Here is a 10658-nt window from a genome sequence, read left to right on the forward strand (position 1 = left end):
GCACTCAACTGCATGAGATTTAGGACTGTAGTTTGAAACATGGTGGAATGAAATGAAAGTTCTATTTGTAAGGAAAACCAAATGTTCATAGGCAAACAACAGAGCTCTAAGTGACAGATCAAGATGGTAAGCTCTCAGAGAAAATAAAGGGGAATGAAATCAAAGGCATAAGTCTAGAGGTTGAGCCATGGCAAAGAGAGAGGAGCACTCTAAATTCTAAAAATAGAAAAGAAATGGAAAATTTATTTAACCAGTTTTAACTTTTTAACTCTTTAACCAGTTTACCACATTCCTAATAAAGAAAAGTAAATGTATACTAAAATGTATACTAATTTATTGAAATACTTTCAAGTGTCACTGGGATGAAAAATAGCATCAGCAATTTCTCTTATTTTTATTGGAAACTATTAAGTCATCCTTAACAGCCAAACAGATATTAGTGTTTCCCTCAAGACTGATCTTTTCCCTCCCTCCCTTTATTCCAATCATCATTGTCCTTTTTTGGTTTTGAACAAATCAAGTACACAACAAAAGAAGCTCTTTTCTCATTGGCAAGATTACCCAAATAATAAATCTTAGTTATTTTTGGACCAAAAGGTATTTCTAACAATCTTGAGTAAGTCTGTATATTGTTTCAGAGTTTTTATGAATTTTGTAGAACTCTGTTGATAGTAAGTGTAAACATGAAATGTATTTTAGTAAAAATTCATTTCAAAAAAATTAAATTATTTTAGAGTTGAAAGGTGTCTTAGAGATCATCCTATGCAGTTACTTTAATTTATAGCGAAAACAGTGAGTCCTAAAGATAGTAACTTGTCCAAGTTCACTCAGCTTGTCATCAATAGACAGTTCTGATGGCCAGCTTAGTATACTTTTACTTTACTATACTCATCCACTTGCCAAAAAAGACTATTTTATGAAACTCATAGAGGGATCAGAAGAAACAATAAGGGGCACTGAAAGTCTCTCTTAAGAACTTTGGAATTGTTTGTGCATGGGAAACATTGGCACAGGACCACCCAGCAGGTGTACCCTCATCAGAGAGGGCGCTGTGCTCTTTGAGCAAGGCAGAATGGAAGCAGCTCAAAGGAAATGTGAGATGGACCCATCCCAGCTATTCACATGGACTATTTGTTCCGGACCTGTGGCTCATGTTGGTCTGATCAGCCACAGTTAGACACTGTAACTTGATTCTACCATAATAATGTCATTTTAGTCTTCTTTAATAATAAAGGACAAGGGGTGGCTAGGTGGTGTAGTGGATAAAGCACCGGCCTTGGAGTCAGGAGTACCTGGGTTCAAATCTGGTCTCAGACACTTAATAATTACCTAGCTGTGTGGCCTTGGGCAAGCCACTTAACCCCATTTGCCTTGCAAAAAAAAAAATAATAATAATAATAATAATAAAGGACAAGAACCAACCATCCAATACTGATCCTTAAGTATTCTTTCTAAAACTTATATTTCTTTCTCACTGTCCTAAAATATGCTAATGAAGTTTGTTATTCTATAATATTCTTAAAATTTTTTACAAAAGGGTAGAACTGTATGTTGTCTTTTACATCACCATTCAAAAAGTATTTCTTTTTTGAATAAACAGTTATTGCCATAACATAAATGTTGCATAACCATAATTTCTCAGGAGTGTTTGAAAGATATCAAGAAAAAAACCAAATGGACTTTTCAGGTTTCAATCATGGGAAATAACTTTTACTGTTCAATTTCCATGTCACTCTTCATTGCTTTGTAAATCTAGGCTGAGTGTCCTAAGCAATTTCTTGCTTGTACTTCTCAATAGGTGATGTATTGCTGAACATCAATGGTATTGACTTGACTGATTTAAGTCATAGTGAGGCAGTTGCTGTGTTGAAAGCCAGTGCTGCTTCCCCAGCTGTCACGCTCAAAGCACTAGAAGTCCAGATTATTGAAGAACAGATCCAGACTAATGAAGAGCAGCCAAGTACAATCAGTGAAAATGAGTATGATGCTAGTTGGTCACCGTCATGGATCATGTGGCTTGGACTACCAAGGTACCAATTGTTTTATTGCTTATTGGATTATTTTACTTGTATTTTTTATTTAATTGACAATATAAAATTCATTCCTTTTTCAGAGTACTTAAATAGTATATGACAGCTTTTAAAACCTAGGAAATGAGTCATCCTATTACTGTTAGACATGAAAAATTCAAATTGTTTTAAAATTTTTATTATCTTGTTTTTATTTCTAAATATATCTCATTCCACCCAGTAAGCCATGTCTTATAACAAAAAAAAGAGAAAAAATAGTGTATTAAAACAAAACTCTCTCACATATCAACTAAATCTGACAGTATAGAGTATGATCCATACCAATTATCCAGTGCCTTGGCAAAGTTGTTTTCATTTTCAGTTTTTGGCAATATAATTACATAGCATTCAAGGTTTTTTTAGTTTTCCTTTCCATTTATATCGTTCAGTCTTTGTGAATATTGCCCTCTTGGTTCTGCTAACTCCATTCTGTATCAGGTTATTTAAGTTTTCTTGTGCTTCTCTGAATTCTTCTTATTCGTCATTTCTTTCATTACATTCATGAACCACAATTTGTGTAGCTATTTGATAGGCATCTACTTTGTTTCCAGCTTTTTACTAACACAGAAATAGCTATTAGAAATACTTTAGTATTTATGGAACCTTTCTGACCTTCTGAAATACTTTGACAAGTTGTACTTGCAGTTTGGGTTCCCTGGGGGGGAATCTCCATGGAAATTCCCCCATGTTCATGGTAAATCTCCATAGAGACTAGGGCCTATGTGCAGTCCCATTCTCCTTGGTCTCTGTCCCCACTGTATGCTGCTTTACTGCCTGGTTGTAATCACTGCTTCTTCCAACTTCTGACTACAATGAAATCCTAGCCTTGAGTCCTTCCAGAAACTTAACTTTGGCAATCATCAGGCATGCTTCTAATTCTACTTAAGAGATTTGAAGCAAGAATCCCAGTGAGGAAGCTGCTACAGGAATTCTGGGGGAATGGAGGTCGCGGGCAGTTTGGGCTTGAGGCAGGCAGCAGCTGAAGGAGTTGAGATTAGTGATCAAATCGGATAAATGTACAAATGTAAAAAAGGTGACTGATTGAATCTGTGGGGTGAAGGCAGGTGAAGAGCTGAAGCTATTGCTGAGATTAGGAACTTGAGAGTGGTGCCGTTGACAGAAATAGTGAAGTTTGAGACTTGGGGTTTGTAGTTAATGAATTTTTTCTCCCTAAATTCTGTGCATTTCTGCAGTGCTCTTGCATTCCATTTATGCATTGTGCGAGCCATCCATATCCTCTAGGGAATCTTTCAGAAGCCTGACAACTCTTCATAGCCTCCCTACTGCCTCTTTAATGTGCTTGGTAAAAATATTCATCTTTTAACAGTCTTAACATATTTGGTGAGGAATTTTTCATCTATATAACCTTGAGACCTCCAGGCATTTTCTGGTTTGACAGAAGTGTTTTAAGTTTGAGACTTTGGCTTCACATAATAATGAGAATGGAAATAGCTAGCATTACATAGGGCTTCAGGTTTTGTAAAGTACTTTTCAGATATCTGTCTAGAAAACCACATACATTGAGAGATTACTTTTTTGTGTGCATGAAATCATAACTGTTTCTCCATTCTATAAAAACGAAGTTGAAGACCATGTGTCCAAAAAGTACCTTTTTTGTGAAAATGTCATTGGTCTTCATAAGGTTTCCACACATTTCTATTTTCTTTAAAGTTTCCCTCTGTGACAATGGTAGATTCAAATTAATGAAAAGGACTTGGCATAGGGTATCAAAATGTCATATTTCCTTGTAGGGTCAGCAATGTCAATGAACACCTTTTTATTATTAAAACAAAAGTTAAAAGGATTTCTATCTTAAGATCAAAGAAGAGAAAGGACTTGCAATGGGACATAAACTGGTTGAAAATGACTGCCTACACAGAAGAAGAATTCTTAACTTCTTATGATTCTGTCTTCTCTGCCAACAAAAATAACCATTGAACTGGAAAAGACAAGGAAAAAAAGCTCACAGGGTTACCCAAGATAGTACTAGTTGCTCTTGATGAATTCAGGTTGTCAGCCCAGATGAGCTACATTCTCTGGCACTAAAAGAGTAACTGAAAAAAACGAGATGAGACTTTGAGCCACTGTCAAGAACATTTGAAAGGTCTTGTTTGCTCTGACTGTCCTCCATACTTGGAATACACTCCCTCCATTTTTATGTCTGCCTCAGAAAGTCCCTCTTTTCCTTTAACTACATCTCAGTCATCATCCTCTTCATGGGAATGTATCTTTGCTAATTTCCCCTAAGTTCTAGTGCCTCCCCAAATGATCTTGAATTTATCTACATGCTATAAATTTAAATTTATTAAACTGAGATAGTTATAGATCTGTATCTCCATATATGCACATCGATAAATAATGTCACTACCCCCCCTTTTTTTTTGAGTTACTAAACTGGTGGTTCAAGGGCCTTCCATAACTATAGTTTACATCAACTTTAGCAAAACATTTTTTTTAAGTATCTAAATTTATTCTGTTTAGATGGGGAGATTTAGATTAGATAAAGATATAATCAGATGAATTTAGAATTGATTGGTAAACCAACATCAAAGAAGAGTCATCAATCATTCTCTGTCAGAGGTGACCAATAGAGAGCCCCAGGGATCTCTGCTATTTAACATTTTTATCAAGGACTTTGATAAAGGCAGAGATAACCTGCTCACCAGATTGGCAGATGACACAGGGCTAGGAGGTAATGCACTATCAGTGTCTAACAAGATCTACAGTCTAGAGAACTGTGCAAACTGTAACAAGATGAAATTCGGCAGCAATTAAAACCTTCCAAAAATCAGCTACATGTACTACATTCTGTCAGTAGATAGCAGCCAAAGAAACTAACAGGGTCTTGAGGGTCATTAAGAGGGCTGTAGATATCAAGAATAAGGAGAGACATTAATGAGCTGAAAAGCATCAAGAGAAGTATCCAAGATTTCAAAGAGCCATGTCAGGTTATAAAAGATCTGTTTAACCTGGAGAAGAAAATATTCAAGTAACAGGATACAGGATAAGTATTTTCGGGTATATGAAAGGTTGTCACATGGAAGAAGCAGATTTGTTCTCTTCAGCTAAAGAAGGCAGAACCAAGATCAGTGAATAGAAGTGCAAAGAGGGCAATGAAGGCTTGAAATCAGGGGAAACTTTGTTACAATGAGAGCCCTGTAGAAGTACAATACATTTCTCAGGGAGATACTACATTCCCTCTCATTGGAGGTCTTCAATCAAAGGGTGATGACCAATTGTGGACTGTTAGAGTGGAGATTTTTTTTTTTTTGAGGATGGTGACTGAATGTTCTATAATTTTTTTTTGACAGTACATTAATGAAAAAGAATTTCCCCTTTTCCCGAACAGCACATTCAAAATTTACAATTCCAATATGTAATGATATAAAGGCAGAAATTGTTGCAATGATTTCTTCCTTCTGGACTTATTCCTCTTTCGTTCATTCCTTCCCCTCACATTTTCCCTCCCCCCCAAAAAAATTGAGTGATTGAGAGATTTCTATTGCAAGGTTGACTTAAAGCATTTCTGTAGAAGAGTCATTGCTGAAAAATTAAAATGGAGCCCTATAATGGGACTTGCTGTCATTGATTTTTAAACTATAGCATTATTTCTATATTTGGAGTTTAATACCTTTATTATATTTCCTTCTTTTGTGTTTTTTACACTGGTGCCAGCTCTCAAAATTTAAGTATCTTGTTTTACCTGTAACTCATTTAGAGTTGGACTTGCTAGAGCTCTTCTATGGTCATTTTTGAAACATTTAAAAATAAAAGATGATTATAAGTAACTTCGTGAGAACACCAATTTAAGAGACAGAGAGAAAAAATTTTGAGGGGAAAAATAGGCAGAGGAATGACTGTTAATCCATACTGTTTATTTACTAAAAATGAGATTGTTAAAACAGTCTTACATTTAGGTTATATTTACTGGACATCCCCTTTTTTCTTTCAATGAATTTCAAGTACAATATAAGATATTTTGACAAGAATTATGCAATGTACTTAATTAAACATGAATTTTATCCTTGTAAATTTAATTTGTTCCCCATATTATTTAACAGTGTTCTTCACAGCTTCCATGATGTTGTTCTACGAAGAAGCAACTTGGGAAGTTGGGGCTTTAGTATTGTTGGTGGATATGAAGAAAATCACACAAATCAACCTTTCTTCATTAAAACAATCGTCCTTGGAACCCCAGCTTACTATGATGGAAGATTAAAGTGAGTCCAGAAACTGGTTGCAGATCTTTAAATGTTAAAATAAAGGATATATTATAATGTGTTAGTTATTGTTTAAGTTGCTTTAAATGAGAGGATTCAGTTTCTTGTGGCCTTTTTTTTAAAAGTCCAGTGAGCAAGACTGGACTAGAGTTAGTCACATTGAAGAAAATAAACAGTACCTGAGTGCGAACAGATGTTTGAAAGATTGTGACTAGCTGGGAATCTACAGCTGTCAAGAGCTTCCTCATTGTTCTCACTTAGAATCTGCTTCTGAGGGGAGGCAGGAATTGTTCTTTAGTACCCTATCTATCATGGAAGAGGTATGATGAATGAGAAAGCTAGGTTCTAATACCTTATTTTTGGTAGCAACAGTTCCTTTCTAAAAACAACTTTTAAAATATTGGACCAGATTCATGATAAATGATTTTGCTTTTTATAAAATGAAACAACTAAATATTGTTAGGAAATGATAAATAAGATTAATTGGTCATCTATTGATACAGGTGAAGGTTTAATTTGAGGGAAGAAAATGAAACTGTCATTTCCACACTGCTAATTCTGATTACACTGTGCTGCTAGATGATGCAGTGGATAGAGCACTGGCCTTAAAATCAAGAGGACAGGAGTTGGAATCCAGTCTCTTGACACTTACTAGCTGTGTGACCTTGGTCAAGTCACTTAATCCTGATTGCCTCACATCCAGGGTCATCTCCAGTTATCCTGATATATATCTGGCCACTGGACCCAGTTGATGAGGCTGTGGCCTAGCTTAGTACCCCTTCACTCAAATCTAGTTCACATGCTTGTGGTAGCATCACCTTCCTGATGTCGTAGTCTTCTTCAAGAATGAAGGGCAAATATTATTATTAGGTACTCAGGAAAATTTTTCATGAATGTTTGAGGACTGAAAAGAAAGTCTCTTGGATTTGGCAATAAGGAGGTCACAGATGCCCCCAAAGAAAGTTATTTCAGTAGACTTCAGTAGACAGAAGTCAAATTGCAAAGAATTGAAGAATAATAGGTGGTAGGGATATGGCAAGCAAACACTGTCAGGGCTGTCCAAAATGTGGCCACTGGCCCCCAGTACAATTTTATGTGACCTCCTTCCCCCCACCATGGGATTACTGAATGCTTTAATAAATAAAGCCAATGGCAAAACAAAATATATTGTCTATTGTTTCAATAAAAACTTTTTGGACTGCCTCAACCACATTAAAGAAATAGACTAGAAAAGAGAGTTTGGGAGCTTGAGTGGGGGATGTCAGTGTCAATGGAATATATAAACAAATATATTTGGAATAAGATTGTAGAAAGCTGGAAGGAACCTGAGGAGTCAGATGAGAAACTGGTTGAGACTTGCCCAAGAATACACTGGTTGACACTGTTGGAATTTGAACCCAGGTCTTCAGACTAAATACTATTCTCATTGTTATACAACTGGAAAGTCCTTGTGAAAATTCCCCTAATTTCAAAATAAGCAGAAACTATAATCTTATGCCTCTTTATATCTTCCACAGTATATAACTATGATGCCTTACCTGTGTAAGCAGAGTTTTCACGTTAGCCAAATGATTTGTGGGGTTTTTTGAACAATCCAACTGAGATATGTCTTTTCCTTAAAGAAGAACAGATCAAGGGCAGCTAGGTGGCGCAGTGGATAAAGCACCGGCCTTGGAGTCAGGAGTACCTGGGTTCAAATCTGGTCTCAAACACTTAATAATTACCTAGCTGTGTTGCCTTGGGCAAGCCACTTAACCCTATTTGCCTTGCAAAAATAAAAAATAAAAAAAAAACATCAGATGATTGGCTAATAATGTCCAATGTTAAAGTCCTGTCAGTAATATTGGGTATATTTTGTTTGTTTATCCAGGTGTGGTGACATGATTATTGCTGTGAATGGGCTATCTACTCTGGGCATGAGTCATTCAGCACTCGTTCCCATGTTAAAGGAACAAAGGAACAAGGTGACTCTGACAGTTATTTGTTGGCCTGGAAGCCTCGTATAGAGATATATGACAATTCTACTTCAGGAATCTTCCATTCTCAGAATTTCTAAAGAAAAACTTTGCTTTGTATTTGATTTTTTTTTTCCCCCTAAGTCACTGTCACAGCTGGTGATAAGCAAAACCCAAACTACTAATTTGGATGATTTTCATTTATTATTTTAATTTAAAGGGACATTAGTTCCACTGATATTTAGGTTTTGTTTTCTAAAATTTCACACTCTTAAATGTTAGATTGTGGCTTATAATTGTGAATGAAACCTTCCTTGATTAGGACAGAGCCAGTTGTATTATGATTTTTGGTTTCTCTTTGCTATTTTAAAAATTAAATTGTAAAAATAAGCTATTTATCCTTTATGGTAAAGACTAATATCAGTTATGCTTAACAAAATATAGATGCCCTGTCATTTGTCAGAATCAGTATTGTGAAGGAACATAACCTTAATTTTTGTCAACACCCAATTCCGAATTTTATTGGTGCCAACATTTCAAAGACCTGTCTTATTCATTAAGTGGATTTCTAGTCCCACTTATTTCTTCTTCAGTCTGTTGGTGTTCAGAATGAAGAAGTCACAGGCCTAATAATACTAAAGAGTTTTTATAATGTGCAATATTGGAATAGTAGAAAATAATAGGGAATAGTATGGTCTCTAGTACAAAAGAAATTAACAAATAAGTATAAGTTTAGTTGCTAGCAGAAGTTGCATTTAAGTAAAAAAAACCTTTGATAGGTTACTTTCTTCTCAAAGATTTATTACATAGAAAATTTTTGATGAAATCATCTTTGCTATAATCATTTCTAGTTTTTATATTAGTTTTCAGTAATCTTCTGAAAGACATTTTTGTGACTTAAATAATTTACCCAGTTGGAACTTTCTTAAGGAGAAAAACTACATTGTAATAAAAGCATATGCCACAGTTAAGTGAAAGAGACCATTTCATTTTAATCTAATTGAATCCTGAGTAAGGTTTTTCCATTACTTATTCATTTAACTGACAAATTAAATAATAAAAAAGACCAGAGAGATCTGCCATGTACCAGAATTGTTGTGTTTTTTATTATTAAAATCTTTGAAATATTGAACCAGAAACTTATTTCATTAATCTTTTTTAAACTGACTGTAAAAATACAATTAACTTTTTTCATTTATGAAGCATAGATATCCTTTGAAGAAATATATAAAATGCTGTGCTAAGTTGGAACAATCTGTACATTGTTAATGTTATACATACTTGAAAAAGAATTTCAATTAGAAGCCTAGTTCAGAACCTGAGCTACTTTACAAGTGACCTCTGTATTGTAACAAATGGTATAATTATCAGAGAATGTATTTAAAAAGTACTTCAGTACATTGTGAAGCATGAACTTTATTTTCAAGTTTATCAGTTTCATTGCTGGGGTATAAGCTATCTGTAGCATGCCACTGATTATTCTAGTTCCTTTTGAAATATTTTTTTTTTTTTATCTGTTAGTAGCCAGTAAGGCTGCAATAATTGCCATTATCTCATTCATCTCTATAGTGGCCCTGGTCAACACACATCCAGGAAACGATGGATTGTCCCCCATACAGTATATTACTGTTGCATGATTATTGGCTTTTTAAGCAATCTGATAGTGAAATACTTTGATATTCTATTTAACATGCAACAAGTTTCCTCCTGCTTCCCAAAATAGAATTTTCTAATCTACCTTACAGTTTTTAAACATTTTATAAAAATAGGTCATCTCTTGGGGTAGTTGCCAGTATCTTGACTTAAGCTTCACCAGATGTAAAATGCTACAGGTGAATTAGGTGGTGTAGTCTTTTGTCTCTTTTAAAAAAAAAGTATTTTTCAGCATTTTTTAATCATAAGGAGTATAATCTGGCTTGCACAGTAGATATTCTTGCAAAATGCTGTAGCTTTTGGTCAGAATGATGTTTGGTGATGGAAACTTGTTCATAATTTATTCTTATCATTGAAAATATCCTTTCCCTTCAAGATCTTATAGTTAGATAATTTTGTTTGTTCTTCTGTGCCTTCAGTTTAAATTATTTCAAGATTTTTCAAATGTTCTTAAATAATGGTGTGATTTTCACTAAGGATGGAAATAAAAGTTATCTTGCTCATAATAGTAGCATGTGTCTCTTATTTAACAAAAGATACTTTCAGGAAAATATTTTCATTTTGAGAAATGAACAACTCCTAAATTATTTTCATTAGTGAAGAAAACAAGAGGCATGGATAATCTAATTTTTTTATTTTATGTATTTTCATATTTGATTTTTTTAATGTATACATAGTTGTAAATTTCATCCCTTTTTTAATTTAATCCCCTGAGGCAAACAGTGATTAAGTCTGGAAGAGAATGTTACAGAAAATCTCTT

At 34.5% G+C, this 10658-nt stretch overlaps 1 protein-coding gene across 2 annotated transcripts in view; it reads left to right on the plus strand.

The window, feature by feature from the left end:
• The window catches only part of LNX2 (ligand of numb-protein X 2), a 92154-nt gene extending 81730 nt beyond the window's left edge, over positions 1-10424 (plus strand). For both annotated transcript variants that reach the window (XM_074216151.1, XM_074216152.1), the window contains exons 8-10: positions 1799-2030; positions 6131-6289; positions 8160-10424. In XM_074216151.1, the coding sequence (XP_074072252.1) occupies positions 1799-2030; positions 6131-6289; positions 8160-8295 (527 nt within the window). In that variant the 3' untranslated portion in view covers positions 8296-10424. The remainder of the gene's footprint in view (positions 1-1798; positions 2031-6130; positions 6290-8159) is intronic.
• Positions 10425-10658: the final 234 nt, after the last annotated feature.

This window comes from Macrotis lagotis, chromosome 1, assembly GCF_037893015.1.
Source record: "Macrotis lagotis isolate mMagLag1 chromosome 1, bilby.v1.9.chrom.fasta, whole genome shotgun sequence".
NCBI lineage: Eukaryota > Metazoa > Chordata > Mammalia > Peramelemorphia > Peramelidae > Macrotis > Macrotis lagotis.